This window comes from Alligator sinensis, unplaced genomic scaffold, assembly GCF_000455745.1.
Source record: "Alligator sinensis unplaced genomic scaffold, ASM45574v1 scaffold829_1, whole genome shotgun sequence".
Lineage (NCBI taxonomy): Eukaryota > Metazoa > Chordata > Crocodylia > Alligatoridae > Alligator > Alligator sinensis.
In genome coordinates, this window is record NW_005842399.1 from 507,189 (window position 1) to 525,969 (window position 18,781).

Below are 18,781 nucleotides of genomic sequence, written 5' to 3' on the forward strand. Positions count from 1 at the left end.
CGCAGAAAATATTGTAAACATGATGTAAAGTAGGCACTTATCGACATTAGCAGATTCAACAGAAAGTAACTTAAGATTCATGCGTGCAGATTCATCACATTCACATAACTCACATTGCCCACGTGGTCCACAGCTCATGTTTTTCCACAGCTTGTCTGGTACAGGCCAGCAGGCCCAGAGCTTTAGGGTTGGGGAGGGTATCGTGCAAACTATTGGAGTTGGGCTGAGAAGAGTGAGGAGCTTTGGCCCTGGCTCACATCATGACCTCAAGCAAGTGACTGGGGCCTCTGGAGGCACCACAGAAGTGCAGGGATGCTTTAGCCTCGACCCTGAAAGAGGCCACTCAGCAGACCAGGTAGGGAATTATTATGTTTCTTTCCTTGCCCACAGTCAAACCAATCTAACTCAGTGGTAGGAATAGCTTTGCATTATGGGGGAATTACCTGGCCCCTGAGCAAACTACTTTAATATAATGCAACCCCAAATGTCATGAGCCCTGCTCTAAGAAATTCCAGGACCGTGGTCCATTCCCCTTATACACTGGACAGTCTCTTTTCCCATTGCATGTCACAGCCTGCTCTTCATGTAAAATATCTCGTGAGCAAGACAATTATAGAGAGGGAAAGAATCTAGATATGTTCCAGTTGTTGCTCAGTGCACTGAGCTTGGAACATTCAACGTCTGTTGAAATGCATATTTTACTGAAAGCCATTTTTTTTAATACAGGAATATGTTCCAGCTGGTTCAATAGCTCCCCACCCTCCTTTTTCTTTAATAACTAATTATGCTCATAGTTTAATAAAGGCCCAAAGAGTTGAATACAATTGCTTTGCAACTCCCTCACTTGTAATTCTGCATCTTTGCTCTCTCCCTCTACCTTTTTTTAAAACTCAATAACCATTTTACTTAGCAGGAAAGATTCTCTGCAAAATCAAACTGTATTGAATAGCTACATAAAGAGTCCACCTGCTGTGTGAGCACAGTAACTGCCCATGTCACCTTTAAACAAATCTAGTGCAGCTGCTGGTAGATAGTAGTAATGCCCAGGGCTCTCAGCTTCATCTAATGAAATCCAAGTAGGCTGTGAATCTGTGGCTCAGTGGTGCTGGAAGTCACCTCTGGGCTTCTTTTAAAATAGTTGTATTGCTGTCTTCAGCAATGATAGGCTCTGTCCGTGCTGTGGTTAAAGCAGTGCTAGCCCAGGGCAGTTGCTGTTAAGAGGTGATATGTCAATTATCAGGAATACAGGAGCAGGTTCTGTGCTTTGTCTGCTAAAAGGCACAGCACAGACTGCACAGTTCTTGGGCAGGGGAGTCCCAGCATGGTGGCTTCAGCTGCCTTTCTGCCATCCAGATTCTGGGTTGCTGACACCATCAGGAGTCTCCCTGGGCTGTTTACACATGCCTTAGGATGTCCCTCTGCCAGTGGATTTCTCTCAAATTCCTTGTGAGAGTAGAACTAGAGTCAGAACTGATGAGACACTATTTTTTCACTGACTTCCTTTCCATAAACCATGGTTTTGAATTTTGGTTTTCATTTTGTTGAACTGCCTGGTCCTGCAAACTCTCCCTGCTCGCTCCCTGTTATGCAGCTCCACGAAGCTACAATATACAGAAGAGAAGCCATCCAGCATTTCCCCCAGTAAGCACCAATTGTTTTATTCCCTCCGTCTGGCTTTTGAACTGCTCTCCCCCTCTGCTTCAGACCTGATCATCTCTTCCTCTATTTATTTTTTTCTTCTTTGCAGGTTGTTGTATCCTTGGCCAAAGACACTGGATCAGAAGTAAGTTCCCTCCAAAACTCAATTCTATGTGCCTTCCTTGTGTAGGCTGTGCCATTATTGATGCAAAGCTGTGGTGCTAAGCCTCTGTCAGGATCGGACCCTTTTAGAGGAAGGCCTGCTTGCAATACCCTTATCGAGTAAGTCTAATGAAGTCAATGAGATTGCTTCTAACAAGTTACTTAAGAAGTGGTAGGAGACTGCAGCCCTATGTAATCCTGTGCCTTGTCTCCATGCCAATGCATTGCCTTCCAGTTATTTTGATGCTTGTGTGTGTTGCATTTTTCGCTTCCCATTTTGAAAGACAAGCCTTCCCCGGTTAGCCAGGGAGGGGGAGATCTGCTGGGTGCTCGGGTATGTGATTTGAAACAAACCATTGTGCTTTTCTTTTGTGACTACGTAAGACCTGGAGATGTGCATAGGCTGTAATCTTTTCCTGGTGTCCGGGAAGACCCAAGGATGCTCAGGTCCTATGTGGGGGCAAGCCCAAAATGTTCATTCACTGTTTTAACACAGAATGTGAATAAGGAACAAAACCCTCTTTTTTGCCTTATTTTTACCTGCTGTTATTTCAAAAGGATACACTGGGCCTCATTCTCCTTACACAGGTGGTGTATCTCAGGAGTCATTCTAACAAAGCCATTGGAATTACACTGGTGTGAGAGGAGAATCAGGTCTGTCATGATGTATTTTATAATAGTCTTTACTGCAAAAAGTGTCCTGGAGGGAGTTAATGGCAGTTACACACAGTGCTGATTGTGTCAGTGTCCTGGGGAATGAGTCGGTCAGAGGTCCAGTGAAGGCCTTTGAAATAAAAGAGCATATGATAAAGGAATAAACTTACTCATAAGGTATACTAAAATCAGACCTAATAATTGACCTGGGAAGAGATCAGCCCTGTTAAAATAATGTGCTTTGTCCAAAAGGAACTAATTTAGATTTTTTTTCTTCCACATATGTTCCTGATTTGTATGTTGTCCAGATATCCAGACTTACATGATTGTACAAGGAAATGGAATTTAAGACTTCATTTTATCCCGGCTGGCTGAACCCGCTGCATCAGCCATCAAATTATTCCTCACGGTTCCCTTGACCCCACTTTCATGGCGTCATGCCCTTGGGAAATGATGGAAGGGAGATAGGGCGGGGAGAGAGCTCACTTTTGGCATAGCCTCAAAATGTGGACAAATGAGGTGTCCAGTAAATCTTGTTAACAATTAACAGGGGGCTATGCTCTGGAGACGAGTCTGAGCAGCTCAGGATGAAGCAAGCGTTGTACATTATATTTCATTTAAAAAGCTCAGACTTCTTCCAAGAGCCCTCCCTAGAGGAAAAAAGATGAAATATTAGCACATCATTGCAGTCTGGCGTAACAGGGCTTTTTCTGCATATCTATTCAATGCTTACACTGCCCATGTAGAAGAGATTATGGATTTTCTATGACTTTGATACATGTTTGAATGTTGGACCAAACATAAAAAGTGTCAGTAGTGATTCCACACATTAAAGCTGCCTTTCTGTGTTGGTAAAATAGAATGTCGTGCTACAAACTGTGTTTTAATAACCATGGCAACAGGACAATTTTGTAATTTTAGTATTACCTAGATTTTAAATCGATGCACAGCAATCTGTATCTAAGCTGCAACAAATACAAGGAAGGGGTGTGTGGTTTCCCATATGTGGAGCTTGTTGGGGTTAAAATTCACCCCAACCCTGGGATCCCCTGGGCTTACAAGAGATTTCAGTGAAACAGGCTATTTGTTACCCTTCCTAGACAACAGCAAATTTCATCCTAGAAACAGAGTCAGAGTCTGATGTCTCCTGCCTGGATGCCTCAGGCTATGAGAGGATGAAAACAGATGGGGAGATTCATAGTTATGAAGCCTCTTGTTGTCTGGAAGGGAAGAGTGAAGATGGGTGACTGAAGCATTTTGTTTATAATGGATCTTGAAGGGGTATATATTGAATATTCCTCTCTCTATTCTCCTTCCAGTCTCTTTTAAACAGTTACTGGGCTGAGGCTCCAGGGACCACTTACCTTTTATTTACTTACTTTTTCCTGTTCCTACCGGTGTAGGGATGTGCTGACCTGTCATGCTATGGCTGGCCCACAATGTCTGGGAAAGAAGCTTCAGCTCAGAAATCTTGGACAGTGCTTACAAACCACTGAACCTCCCCATAAGGATGACTGCCTCTGCCATTGAAAAGTGAGTGAATAATAGCCCGGGGGCTCTGGTTCATGGGGCAATGTTCTCATTGGTAAAGCTCTCCCCCCATGCTGGCGCCTCCATCGCTCAGTGTCCTGTTGAGGGGAGTGAGTGTGAGAAGAAGGAGAAACTGGAATTCAAGGAGCTGTTCCAGATGAGGAAGCAGACTACCTTGGTGATACTCAGTAGCACAAAACACCTTTAACTCCTGTTCTTTGTCCCCTTCATGAAAGTAAAGGACTCTTAGTATTTTTGGCAACGAGAGACTGGATTGATAAAAGCAAGTGAGAGTCATGCATAATAACACCAAGACAACACTTTTAATCAATAGGTCTCAAAGCACTTTTCATCATTATCTCTATTTTAAAGAAGGAGAAACTGAGGAATAAAAAGGTGAAGTGATTTGCCCAAGGTTTTTTAGCAGGTCAGTGGCAAAAGCAGGAATACAACACAAGCCTTTGAAGTTCCTGTTCTAGTGCTCTATCCCCAAAGCCCTACTGCCTCCCCAGAGGTCAAACAAGTTCAGTACAAGTTCTCCTTCTCCACTCACCCTCAGCATCAAGCTCTGTTGCTGCCTGTCAATCCTGCTGTTCCTCCCCTGTGCTAGCCACACTTCTTATGGAGAGATTTGCAAGAGCAGTAGTTTCACTACATGGATAAATTGAATAAGAATCCCCTAGTTACTTTATGGAGGACATTGATGAAATCTAAGTGAGACATGATCAGTTCCAGAGGTGAAAAGTTAGCGCAGCAACCTTCTGAGCCATTTAGCTTGCCCTTCAGTTTTGAATATTCTTGTGGCGTTAGACATAGCGCAACGCAGGGTGTAAATGAAATGTGTTGATGGTGAGTACAAGTCCGAGGAGTCCTCCAGTGACTTCCCAGGTTCCTCCTGTCAAACTGGACATACGTGGAGGATCATTAGACAGTCTGAAAAGAGATCCCATCTGTGATGAAAAGATCTACGCATGCTCCAGAGCAGTGGCCTGATTCATATCTTCCTTGTTCCTTGCCTGGTCATTCCTTCCTGCACAAATCGGAAGGATAATATTTTTACATCCACTTGATAACAGTGGTTCAGCCCCAAACTATTGGAACAACAGGAGTGCAGACACCATTTTCGAATGTTGATCCAGGTCCCCTTTGAGAGGTATTGAGAGAGAGGTTGCACTGTGGAAGTGGGAGTTTATTCCACATTGTCAACTGACAAAGGCAGATGTAATCAATTTATCCTCTACTCTGCCATCATCCAACCCAATTTTATTCTCACCACCTGCATTTATTATTGCAGTATACTTATAGTAGTATCTAGGCAAATCCCTTCTTACCTAGTCTGTTTCCTACTAAAGCACCCTCCCATTTGCCAGTAATCTGGAAAACAGCCCTTCACCCCAACTGTGCTATTCCTGGACACTTTTGTGTCTCCACAGATATGTAAAGTTTGTGGACCACTTCCTGGAATCAGTAGAGAAGCACTTCATGGAAGGCTATCAGGTGAACTATTACATCTTCACCGACCACCCCCAGGCAGTTCCCAGAGCCATACTGCAGCCTGCCCAAAGCCTCTTCATGGTCCCGATCAGAAAATATTCCCACTGGCAGAAGATTGCCATGTGCAGAATGGAGGCAATAAACAGGCATATTGCAGAAACAGTCCACTGGGAGGTGGATCGCTGGATACTGATGTTCTGTCTGGATATTGCTACGGTGTTCCACAACCCATGGGGGGCAGAGACACTGGGAGAAGTGGTGGTAGCCATATACCCTGGCTACTTCAACATCCCTCAAAGACAGTTCTCCTATGAGAGAAGGAGCGCTTCAGCAACCTTCATCCCTGATGGAGAGGGGAACTTCTACTATGGAGGGGCTGTCATTGGAGGGCTGGTCAAGAAGGTGTATGATATCACTTAGATGTGTCACATAACCCTTCTGGCAGATGAAACCAAGGGGATCATGGCAGCTTGGCAGGAGAGTCATCTGAATAGGTACGTCTTGTCCCACAACACTGCCTGAGGTCTGCCTGATATGATTTTCAACGGTGAATAAGAACTATAATAAAACAAGGGGTTGAGCCTTTCAGACATGTGGAGGCCTCTCTTTTTTTCCAGAAATGAAGCACTCAAATTGTTGCCCCTGGAGGGGGCATTCTATTCAGATTTTTTGGCTCTCCTCTATGGACTGATAGTGGAGATAGCACAGATGGTTCTTTTAGTTCAGGGATGGTTTAAGGCACTTCAGAAACAGCTGTTCTGGAGTCACCACTGGTGTTGAGAACAAGAACAAATCAACTTGATGTCTAATCCGTCTAAATACACATGCTCCCCTCTCTCGGTTGTGATTGTCTAAGTGATACCCATGTTAAATATTTCCTGTGGGCTGTGAGAGAAGCCAAACTTCAGCTCTAACTGTAAAGGATCAGCAACTTTCATGTCCTTTTTTAATGTTCCATGAGTAAAACCCTTCTTGTTACTTGCCTGTAGAACACACTGTCACAATACCAGTATATGGCTGATGGCACACAAGAATTTATCAGGATTCAGTACATGACTGGATGCTAATAGGGATAAGGAGAACATACAAAGCTATAATAAATATTTTTAAAAAGAGAGCTTTATAAGGAATATAGACTCTCAGGCTTCATAAACCAACTGCTGACAAATGGAAGCTTGCCCAAAGAGCTGGTTACTCTCTAATTGCCTATTGCAGCAGCTAGTCATGGCCACTGCTAGAACAGGCAAGGGAACTAAAAGGATGAGTGCTGTGAACCCATATGGCAATTTCTGTGTCCTGAATTTCCATCCAAGTTTGGCAGGTCCAAACGACCAGAGCAGATGTAATTGAGTTCAGACCAGCAGCTGAATTTCTGTATACTTTTCCCAGCCAGGGACAAGCTCTGAACCTTTTCATTAGTCCACACATCTCTGGTGGTTTCTTAATCTTTCCTGACAAAGGAAAGCTGGTGTTGAGATGCCCATGTGGATATCCCACCATTTAGCCCATTCCAACTTTCCTAAGCTCTGTGAGATGAATTGGTTAGAAGTTGCCAAGCTCCTGGAACTGTACAGTAACATCTAACATGTTACTAGCAATTTGAGTGATTTCATTTTGTACTATTCATGCAATGACTCTGGGTGAATTATTTTCCCAGGCAAGGAGGCAGGCTGGAGTTACCATATGCTTTGCATGGAAGAAACAAGAAGCTGATTTAGTTATTGTAGAGCCTCACAACCTGACCGTTCACCTGGAATAAGGAAAAAAAATACAACTGGAAAACAACAATCACATGCCAACAGTTGCAAGTAGCAGGTGCCATACACCCTGCAGAAACATATGTGCTTATAATCATCTTCCAAATAACACCTGAGGGGTGCTTCTTTAATTGGAGCAGTTAGAGAACCTACCGAGAGAAGCAAAGATGACAGAGCGCAGAACTAATTCTGCATTGTAAAGCAAAGAGGGTAGCAGCAGGGGTGAAAGGGTTAAGCTGCCTGTTTCCAAGGAAACGTTTTGAAAAAGGCTCATTTGGCAGAAGAATGAGAGAAAATCAGGAAAAGGTGGCTGGCTGTTGTCACATGAGAGCATTGTTAAATGTCAGAGCTTCAAGCATTCAAATAGGGCCCAATTTCCAAATGTGGACACCTTGATGGGCCATTCCACAGTCCTGTTTGCAAACTCAGAGGGGACACCCAAGAGCCTGCCAACATGCAAGTTAGAAAACCCATTGAGATGCCCTTAAAATGTATAACATAGCAATGCTCTCTCTTTCCTCCAAAACTCAGCACTGATTGAACACATTGGCCTGGAGTTGTGCTAGCTTGAGGGTCTGTCACCTAATACTTTCTGCTTGCAATTGTTAATGGTTGAGAGAGAAACCTTTTGAATGTACTAAAGGGAGATTTGAATCCTTTAGTTATTAAGTTGCCTCTAATAGTGAACTGTGCTGCTCCTCTCTTGGTCAGAACCGAGGTCTGTATGGACCGGGAGGCCAAAGGAGGATCCTTGTACAATTTCAGCTGCTAATTATGCACCTCCACAAGAGGCAATTTATAAGTCTTCATGTATAATTTGTGTTACATTACTGCCCAGAGGGACCAGCTGTGATCAGACTCTCATTGTGCTTCAGGCTATACATAGATGGATTCATATAGATTTTTAAGTTCAAGTGGGACCACCTAAGCTGACCCCCTACATAGGACAAACCAGACAGCTTTGCCCGGCAATGTCTGCACTCAGCCTGTGATTTCTGGGTGATCTTGTCAGATGTCCCAGAAAGCATCCAGATTGAGTGAAAGACTTCAAGTGATAGTCCATAGGAGTCCACAAAGTGATAGGAGTGATAGTCCACAAAGTCCACAGGACTGTTGTTCCAATGGTTCATTGCTCTGACTGCTACAGATTTTGTGTTTTTTCTGAACTGAATGTATCTAGCATCTACTTTCTGTCACTGGGTCTTGTTTTGCCTTGTTCTACTAGAATAAAGAGCATGTTCCTATCAAAAAAGCATCTCCTCGTGTATGTACTGCGAGACCGTCCTTAAGTCACCTCTTCATCATCACCACTCATAACGAGAGGCAGCATCAGGTGGAGGGGATATTCCCTGCTTCTGTTTTGGGCCTTAGCTAAAAATGTTTGTAGCTGTTTGAACAGGGCTTTGCTTTCCTGTCATTCTGGCCAAATGAAAGGCTCAGAAGTTACCCCGCTAATTGCCATGGTCTGATTCGCAGTGTGTCAGGCATGTGCTGCAAACCTGCCACTTGTATCTGGGGAAGACCTCATGTCACATGGCTGGTTCTGATAAGAGCACTGTACAGGGTTGCAGTTTGTAATGGTATCTATGAAGTCCCTGCGCATCCAGGCACCAGGGCTGTGCGATGGCTGAGCCATGCACAAGCTTTGTTCCAACACAGAGGCTGCGCCATTCTCTCATGCTGGTTCACTTGCAATTTGCATGGACTCAATCCTCTGACATCATCCCTGCCTGTCCACACAGCCAAACGACGATGTGATTGTTGCAAATGCTAGCATAGCTGTGCTACCTCTGCCTCTTCAGAAATGCTAACTATTGCAATGTAGATACACTGGTAAAAGCTTCCACGTGTACTAGTAACCATGGTGCAAAGTCCCTGGACATCCTGGGTGCATCTACGCATTCATTAATGCTTAATGAAGTACTAAATGTTCAGTAAATACAGTTACTGTGCAGTAGCTCCAGCACACATTTTTTTGTAACATTTACTGCACAGTAGCCTAATACTACTGCACAGTAGCATATTAGCATGGTTTTTGCCTGGCATGCTACTGTGCTCAGTGTTATTGGGCCACTGCGTATTAAGTGTCTTGTGTAGACGTGCCCCCTGAGAACATAGTCTGGTTGCAAGCATGTGCTTAAGCCAATGTTGCTCCCTGTTCAAGGCTACTGTGACCATTATGAGCTAGGCCAAGCCAAAATGGGGCTGCTAGCATGGGATACTACCTCTCCTTCACTGTGGTGTGTAGACCTCCCCAGGATGAGGGGCAGCAAAGGATGCATCCCATAGACATGGGAGCACATAGTCCTGGTGGAGGATGATTAACAGCAGCATCACAGTTGCAGCAACAGCCCCCAAACTGCCAAACCCCATGGCTATATACTAGCTTGGCCTTCCTGGGAGAGGGCCTACTCCTCAACATCCCTGCCACCCCTCCCCCTGCACCCCTGCAACCCCATAAGCACTGGTTTGGCAGGCTTGGGAAATGCCATGGGAATGGCTTCTTTCAGTCGGTGTGGGTATTTTGGCAGGGGGAAGCTGTTCTTTTACTGGAGCTGGCTCAGGCGCACAGGCTGGCTTCTGCGCTCTCAGATCCCAGGAGAAAAGGAGCCAGCATTTGCCAAAAAAGAAATTTCCTGCATGTTCACTAAGTGATGCACACTACCTCAGAGTCCTGCTGGGCTAACTGTTAACCCTGTTTGTCCTGGCAGGGGTCGGGATTTCCATTTCTATCTATCCACAAGACTTCTCTCCTTCCATTAAGATGTAGCCATGGTGACCCCCACATTCATCGCCCACAGCACAGTTCCCCAGAACTCACACTACCTCATTCTGGGGAGTGCAGGGAGTTGGGTGTGTGAAGAACACGGCTGCCCATCTACTTTTCTGGAGGTGACCACCATGAACATGTTGCCCTTTGGTCTGAAGCCTCCACCAGCTCCTATGCAGCCCTCATGCTCAGTGCTTCCATGGGACAAGAGGTAGGTCCATTAGCAATTGCACTCTGCCATGACAGCTGCATTTCTAGACATGTCTCTGGTGTGAGTGGCGCTGCAGGAGCAGGAGAGCTGCTAGGAAACCCAAAGTGCAGACAGTAACATTCATTGCTCATCTCCCAGAGATGAATGAGGCTGGAGCTGACAAACCTGGAATTGTGATTAAAGACACCGTACAGCTTAGATTATCTGGGGGAACCCAGAAGGAACTTTGCTCTGTTACCAGGTTCCCTTCAAAGGAGAATTCATTAAAGATTCCTCTATTACATTTACCACATCACTATAAATTAGGGGCCAGCAGCTCTACAGAAGTGCCTGATTCATTTGCAGATCTAGAATTCATTCCATTTCATTATGAAGGGTACTGGGCTTTTATTATTTTGCAGTTTAATTCCTCCCTCAAATGTCTCGGAGGAGAATTCAACTGTGCAGAGAACGATTTCAAATAAGTCATGCAAAATAAGTGTCTTTCCTTAGCTTGTGCTTGCCTTTATCTATCAAGTATTCAGTTCATACCAGCTCTGTCAGCTATCTAAGAATCACATTGAGTTGTGTCAGGTGAAGTCAATTGATCCCCAAAATGAATGTGCACAGCTCAGTGAGCAAACAGGACCTGGCAAGACAAGGAGGGCCTCACTCCATTGCACACAGAGCAGCGATGTCCCAAGTACAGGAAGCCTAACTTATAAGTCAGGTATCCAGCAAATAAAGACATTTTTTGTCAGAAATGTCGTTGGTCTGATAAAAGATATCACCTCTACAAGTTCTGATAACTTATACGTGTAACTCAGCACCAGGTGGCACTGCTGTGTCCCTTAATAACAACCCACCAGACTTTTGCAACCTTGGTCAGAAGCAGGTGCTTGGTTAAGTGGAGGGTGATTGCCAGGCTCTCAGTAGGACTCCTTTAAAAGCCTTTCACCTGACTTCTTTCTCAATGGAGCCCTCTGAGTGGTTTCATAAACGTCACTTCACCTATGGAATGGAAGACAGGAGTTTATTAGGAACTTGCATTTGAGACACTGAAGGTGTGCAATAGATTGGAGCACGGAGTGGGCAAAAAGCAATGCTTCTGTTGCAAAATGCTCAGAAAGACTACAACAAGTCAGAATGTTTTTAGTACTGTAGATTCCTGTTTGAAAACTCTGGATTTATCTTGTGAATCATGTTTGCACACCTTGCAGTGCCAACATTGCATGATGCCTTGCAGTGCCCTTGAAAGAATCTCAATGCATCCTGGTTGCAAATCACTATCTAGACTCTTTCAAGAGAGTTAGGTAGTGAAAGGCTGCTGAAAGTTTTAGGATTCCCTTTCATCTCTGTAGCTTTTTCAATGTAAAGATTGCAGTAAATATTGCTTTATTATTCAAACAGTTGAATAATAAACTGTATCATGAGCTTTAAACTAGTAACTTATTCTTTTCTGCACTGAGAATATTTTGTGAATACCTTTTTCTGATAAAAACTGGTTATACAAATCAACTGTTTCATCATAGCTACTTTTTAAAATGTGCAATATTCCATGTTAAGTACCTTTGCTTCCCTTTGTGATTGATAAAACCATCTTATATATACCTCCTTATTACTAATGTCACATACTTAAATACATTTTACAACTCAAGACTACTCTAATTTTGTTGCCTAAAGAAAGAAGTGTAGAGTAAGGGTTTGAGGCTTTGCATTTTTCATTCAGTTGTTGTTGTGTTTTCTTGCCTTTTTAATGTCTTTGGAGATAACAATTTGTTAATAGTTCTAAGTGCTCTCTGTGAACACCTTTTAATTTTTTTTAAGGTGCTGCTTCAAAAGGAGGAAGATCTCACTGATCTCAAAGTGCGTATTTCTTTTCTTCTTGAATGTAAGTGTAACAATACTCTTTGATCTGTCTTTGCCTCTATAGCTTATATGGGCCATGATCTTGCAGTCGTCTGTAAGCACTCTGTTCCTGAGAGCTATTGAATTCAGGAGCAAAGCCCACTTGCTGACTGCAGTGTGCGTGTGTGTGTGCATGTGTGTACATATAATCACGCATGCATGCACTCAACTAGCTGTTGTCCATTCTGGTTAAGTTGGTCTAAAACTGGAAACCTCCTCTGGGGTTTTGCAGCAGTCAACTTCAGGACAATTCAGAAAGGGCTGATTCATTTGACATGGAAACTCCTGCTGCTTTAAGCTGCTGGATTGTGGAGCAGTGCTGCACAATTGGGCTGCTGCTATTATTATTATTATTATTTTGTTGATAATATTTTACCAAAAATGAAAGTACCCCTAAGCAGAAAAGACAGCTAAGGGATAAGCAGGAGAGGGAGAGTTGTGTGGATGCTGCCAATGAGGTGTATCATGAGTGAACATAGGGTGTCTTGTATCTTGTGCCCCTCTGAGAGGGGTATGGGGGAGCTGCCCCGTCAGGCAGGAAGGGCTGAGGTGACATGCAGCCCGGGAGTAAAGCAGGGCTGGCCAAACTGGGGAAGCTGTAGGGGCGAAGCAGGGTCAGGGCTGAACTGGCTCGGGGCTGGAAGCGCTGCAGCCGCTCACAGGGGGAGAAGCTGGCCATGCCGTAGAAGAGCCTGTACCCTGGTGGCAATCTTTGGCCCATTGATAATGCCCGTCTCCTTGTCCTTGGCAATATACAGTTGCCAACGACAAGGAGACAGATACAGTTCTGCTGCTTTCCCTCGGGCTCCTTGTTCCAGCTGCCCCCGCCCCCACCTGGAACAGATGCCTCATTCAGTGTCCAGCTAAATTAAGAACCGCCTGACCAGCTTTTCCTTCCCTCCCTGCACCATGGGGGAGGGCACCAAGGAAACTCTGCTCCAGGGTGGTGGGAACAGAAGAATCCAGTGTGGAGGTCAGCATCTCGGTCCTTCCTACTTCGGTTTCCCTTGAGCCTTGGGCCCCTTTGCCGACTGCACTTAGGTTCTGGTTTCAGCTCTGTAATGGATTTGCATGGGGACACCTAGCACGTTGCTTCCCCGTTGGGTGTCTCTGTTTTTCCCCTCCCATCCTCTGTCTCACTTAGTTATATGGGAGTTTCTTAGGGCAGAAACTACCTTTCGCTATACGTGTGCCTAAGGCCTAGTGGAATAGGACCACTGTCCTGATTGTAACACCAACGGCAATGCGTGATGTGAAATCTACTGTTGGGATTCCTTCCTCAGTGGGATGTGGGGTTGGGGGGGAAAGGGATGGCTCCAGTTCTCACCTGAGCTCCCTGTTTCTGTATTGCAGCCTGGCTCTTGCAGAATCCCACCATGGGAGTTGCATGGCCCTGCCTGATGGGGCCATGCCTCTGCCTTGCAGAGGTAAAGCAGTCAGAAAACAACAGACACTCTCTAAGTGCTGTGTCTTGGGGCAAAAACAGTGGTGATGTAAATTCTGGAAAAGACTGGGAATAGGAAGGAAGAAGTCGAGGCGAATATACAGTTTCAGGCTTTCACACTGAGGTCCACTCTTGCAATAAGATCTAAGTCTCCAAGATCAAATCGTTTAGGAAAGCTTTGATGAGAAAATGCCTTTAGGGATCTGATTTGGTTTTTTTTAACTGTATATTCCCATCCCCTTCAGATACACACTTTATTTCACTTCTAGACATACTGAGATGAAACAAGGAGCCACCGAAAGTCTCTGTTACAAGCAAAACCAGTTTGAAGTTATGTGACTGCAAAAGCCAGGCAGTTTTAAAGCAGGAATCTTCTTTTTTTCCCCCTTCCACACTTAGCTAATTTTAAATCAAATGAAAATAAATAACTTTTAAAGAGGATTCCATCCTGGGCTTCTGTAGCAAGTTTTGCCCCAAGCAAATTTTACAGCTAAGTTCCAACCCCCCTGAAACCTTTTGAAATATGTAGTTTTTCCATTGTGCGGCTGTGAGACTATAATTAGACTGCTGCTCTGGAGCAACATCTAGTGCCACTGAGAGCAATTACAAGATCGTTTCCTTTCTCCAGGATGCTTCTTGGCCATTGACGGTCCCCTCTGCTTACACCAAACCATGAATATCCATGTACTGCTGCAGGAGAAGAGAGCTACAAGAGAGTATATGGTGCAGTGGACTCGTCTACGACCCAATCCTCACTCTGCCACTGACTCCTACTGTGGTTTTGGGCAAGTCACTTAATCTTTCCTCTTTTGCTTCCCCCATCTGTAAACTGAGACTAACCCCAAACGTGGGCTACCATTCCCTACCTCAGAGGAAAACTGGGAAGGTGAATTAACATTTTGCAAAGTGCTCTGACCACATAACCAGTATATAAAGGCTGAGGTTCAATTAGCTAGGAGACTAAAGGAAATTCTGTTATGCTATTGAACAGTTGAAGGTGATGGTTCATGTTTATATATGTCATTGGTTTAAATCTGGCCCAAGTCGGTAGTAACTGAGAGTCATTCTTAAAGTTTCTTGGAAGTCTCTGCAAGATCTGCTTCCTAGTGGCCAGGTCACTGCTACGTCTCTAGAGGCTGGCCAAGGAGGCAGCTGCTGCTTCGAGCCGAGGACCATGGGTGAGGTCTGCATATTGAAAGCACTTCAGAGCCCGGTGCTGTCAGGCCAACGCCTTCCAACTTGGAACCAGGCTATATGCTTGAGCCTTGCTGTGCTGGTCCAAAGGCCAGTGGGGAACTGAACTAGCCCAGTCCTGCCGCTCCACTCTGAGCCAAGAACCTGCCCCCAGCTGTCTGCTGGAGAAGCAGCTAGCGGTGCCCACACACAGACTCAGGCAGCCCTCTCTCCTTGGCTCCACCTCAGCATCACTCTGAAATGGCACATGTCACCGCCTTCAGAAATATGAACTGCAAGCGCTGGGGCTGCTCTCCTTTAAAAAGCAGCCTCTCTGTTTCCATGGAAACCCTGCTCCGCTCAGCTCAGCTCTTTCCAGTAGCAAAAGCTCAGCGCTTGAGCAAATTGATCGTGCATGGAGATTTCCAGCAGCTTTTCCTTCGTTGGCTTCCTCCATGCTTCAGTTTCAGGTGTCTGTTTGAATAGAGATGAAACAGTCGGGGGTGGATGTCATTTGTGCAGTAGCCCCGCAGTCACGATGCCACATGGTGCTGGGCTTGACTAATTAGATATGTCCTGCTGGGATGTTGCTGGCTTCGGTCTTCTCAGTAGGCGCCTTCCTCTGTAAATGACCCTGTCCCCTCTACCCCACTGCTCTCCTCCCACTTGCAGAATCCAAAATAGCTCTTGTGTGCAAGAATCCCTGCAAAATGTCTCCCGTCTCCTGGGTCTGCCGCCAGGGACCCCGCTCATGGTGGTTAGCTTGGTTGGGACTCGCCTCTTCTAGGTCTGTAAGAGACAGGAGTGTGACCTTAAGTACCTGTGAGCATATGGAGCTCTGTACATCTAGGGCAATAGTATTCACCCTACAACCTGGTGGGCTGGTTGGAAGAGTGGAGGCAATATCAGATGCTGCCTCTCCTGGCTTGATGGCCTAATCTCTGCTCCACTTCATCAGATGAGTGCACAATCCTGAGAGATGTCAGGGGCTTTTGCTGTCCTCCTTAGCCACTAAGTGCTGCTAGGGGCTAGCTGTAACCACAAAGCTGGACCCCTATAATGGGGTCGTGGTGGTAATGTTAGTACACCGGTAATTCAGGGCAGTGCCCCTGCTGTTTCTAAATCTGGCTGACGCGGCCTCCAGCAAGCAGCAGCCCCTTTCTGTTATCTTTCTGGAGCTGTGATGGAAGGAGCCACCCAGGGACAGCTACTACTAAATAATTAATACCCCTAATAAACTAATGATATCTCCAGCGGTGCACAAACCACCCGCCTTGGGTTGCAGGCCAGTGAGTAATGCACACAGCACAAGTGACATCTGCGCATATTTGTGTCTCCGCGAGTGCTAGGGTGTGACGGCGCTTCCCTTAGCCACTGAATCCATCTGCTTTGCCTGCAACTAAGGCTGGAGAGCGGCTGGGAGCTACAGACCCCAGGACCAACCTGCCCTGGCTCCAGTAGTTTCTTAAACCCAGCTGGCAGGCAGGGGAGATGTAAACCCCCGTGGCTTTGCCTGGGGTGAGCTGGGTGGCCACGTGAATACAGATGTGCTGGGTGGCCACGTGAATACAGATGTGCTGGGTGGCCACGTGAATACAGATGTGCTGGGTGGCCACGTGAATACAGATGTGCTGATTCTTCCCCCAGCCAGCGTGAGATGCCCTCAAAGCTCCCATGATCAGTAGCGGCCTTAGGGGACAGCAAACCAGGCGACCGTCCAGGGCCCCACACTTTAGGGGCCCCCAATATTCTCCACTGCAGTGGTAATAAAAATGACTTGCACTCGAGAACTGGATGATCAATATTATATTAAGATACTTCCCTTGCAGCTTCAGGGGTAGGGCACGGCGAGATTGAAACGGAAAATGTTGGACTTGCGTATAGGTCATCAAAATTAAGCCTCTAAGGGGCCCCGAGTGCCTCTCTTGCGCCGGGCCCCAAGGAGCCGAAGGCCACCGCTGCTGGCAGGCAGGGGAGATGGAAACCCAGGTGTCTTTGTCTGGGGAGAGGGGGGTTGGCCACGTGAATACAGACGTGTTGAGCCCAGCCAGGCAAAGCCCGGGTGCCATGCCCTCCAAGCTCCCGTGAGCCAATATTGAATTGGAGCTGCTGGCTCGGCTCGGCTCGGCTCGGCTCCTGGCGCGGGACTGTTTGCAGAGGATGGGTGCCCGCACCTGCCCGGCGTGAGTCACCCGCGCTCCGCCCCGCGGGTGCACCGGCTCTGCCCTCGCTCCTCCCCGCACAGACACGCGCCCGCCGGCTCCTCGCCATGGATCTCCCCGCAGCAGCGGCAGGAGGAGGAGGAGGCGGCGGCTGGCAGCCTCGCTAGGTGCACGGGAGCCGGCAGACAATGCGGAGGGGACAGCCGGGCTCCTCCCGGGCTGCGGGCGAGGTGACCGCGGCAGCCCCCCGCCCGGCATCCAGGCTTGCAACCTGCCTGCCCTGACAAGGCATCTGGGGAGGAGAGCCCTTCCTTCCTTCCCGGCCATGGCTGTGGGGTGAGGGGCACTGGGCCACCCCCCTCCCCTGCACCTGCGTCCGCTCGGATTAAACCCCTCCACCCCTTTCTCGGCTGGACCCCACAGATGCTATGAGCGGGAGATGATGATGATGATTGACACCCAGGTGAGCATTGCGTGCTGGATTCCTATCTCCTGGCCCTGGCTGCTGTTGCAAGAGAGGGCATTGCTGGGGTGGGGGAGAAGGGCTCCCTGAATCCGTGCCGGTGCTGTCCCCAGGCTCGTCGGAAACCCTGCGTCAAATCTAAGCGGCGTGACATGAGCCTGAGTTGTCCCCAAACTGTCTTGCCTCATGCTCTGACTCGGAGGAAATGTTTCATGCTTACTTACGGCAGGCTGACGTGCTCGTTAGGCTGCCTGTCGATAGCAGCTCGCAGCCAAACCAGGCAAACGACTCTGCCTCCATAACCGGGGTTTTCAGCACACCTGGGTTGGACCGGGTTGTAAAAGATGAGTGTGTTGTGATCCTCCAGCCCCTGTGTTGGGATCTGCACCGGGGATAGTAAGCAGAGGAGGTTTGGCTTGCACTGTTGACACAGTGACAAGTAATTGTGAGTTGGAGCTTGGCACGTGTGCTGTAAGAGGGAGTCACCTTCCCAGGGGACTTCGGAGCCAGGGGCTGCAGCTGTTGGGCTCTGTGTGAAAGAACAAAGGGCCCTGCGGTTGCTGAAGGAGGTGGGTGGCTGGAAGGTGAAGGCACCAGTCAAAGCTTGGGACAAGGTCTATGCATGCGTGAGGTGTGCTGGCCATTGCGGGGCTGAGTGGCTGGTCCATGGCCAGCCAGATCCCGGACTGCCAAACCCCAGCTCCCTGGTGTCTTGGAGTGACATGGGAAACACCTAGGGCCAAAGGCTGTGTGAAGGTGCCTACCCCCCGTTGTGAACTCCATGAGTCCCAAATGCGCTTCACCTCCCAGCACACTTTTGTGGGGCCTGATCAAGGTAAAAAAGGGCATGAACCAAACAGAATCGCAGGCCCTCAACTCCAGCGGTGGTATTTCTCGGGTAAGCAAGTTCAGGGAGGGAGGGCACAGGACTGGCCTTAATTATCAACTGGCTCTTTCCTTTGACCCTCTCCACCCACTGACTAATCCCCAAGAACTTGAGCTTTTGGATGGACGCCTGACCTGACACCTCCTTGCATGCAAGAGCGTGATTCTCCTCTCGCCCATGTGTGTCTGGAAAGGAGAGAAGAAATCCCCCAGAAGGTCAGGACCTAGCGCCTGTCCCCTTCCCTTGCTGTCTTGGTGGTTCCAGTCATGCAGTAATTTGTGTCCTTTTTATGGAGAGCTGCTAGGGATGCTGCTGGTTTCAGCTCCTCCATGTGCAGGGGAGTTGGGGGCTCAGTGCCGAAATGCTGGAGTGCTGTAGAGTATGACAGGGTAGGGGTGACAGGTGTGAGCGAGGGCTGGCCCATGCACCCCTGGACTGTGGCTGCCTTTCTAGGAGCTTGTCTGAGCTGGGAATCTGTGCCTTGTATGCAGCTCAGATGAGGGCTGGCTGTCATCTTGAACCTGGGCAGAGTGCTGGATGCCTCTCTTTC

At 47.3% G+C, this 18,781-nt stretch overlaps 1 protein-coding gene and 1 long non-coding RNA gene across 3 annotated transcripts; both read left to right on the plus strand.

The window, feature by feature from the left end:
• Nucleotides 1–3,874: 3,874 nt before the first annotated feature.
• Nucleotides 3,875–6,000, plus strand: GBGT1 (globoside alpha-1,3-N-acetylgalactosaminyltransferase 1 (FORS blood group)). Its single transcript, XM_006039507.1, is given in 2 exon segments — nucleotides 3,875–3,987; nucleotides 5,418–6,000. Coding segments are annotated over 2 exon segments (696 nt in total).
• Nucleotides 6,001–11,141: 5,141 nt separating this feature from the next.
• LOC102382825 lies at nucleotides 11,142–15,057 on the plus strand. Of its 2 annotated transcripts, none has more exons than XR_324555.3 (3): nucleotides 11,142–11,335; nucleotides 12,023–12,086; nucleotides 14,176–15,057. It is a non-coding gene; the product is annotated as an uncharacterized LOC102382825 (long non-coding RNA). The 2 variants fall into 2 exon arrangements; XR_324554.3 differs by having other exon boundaries at nucleotides 11,142–11,259; nucleotides 14,176–15,056.
• Nucleotides 15,058–18,781: the final 3,724 nt, after the last annotated feature.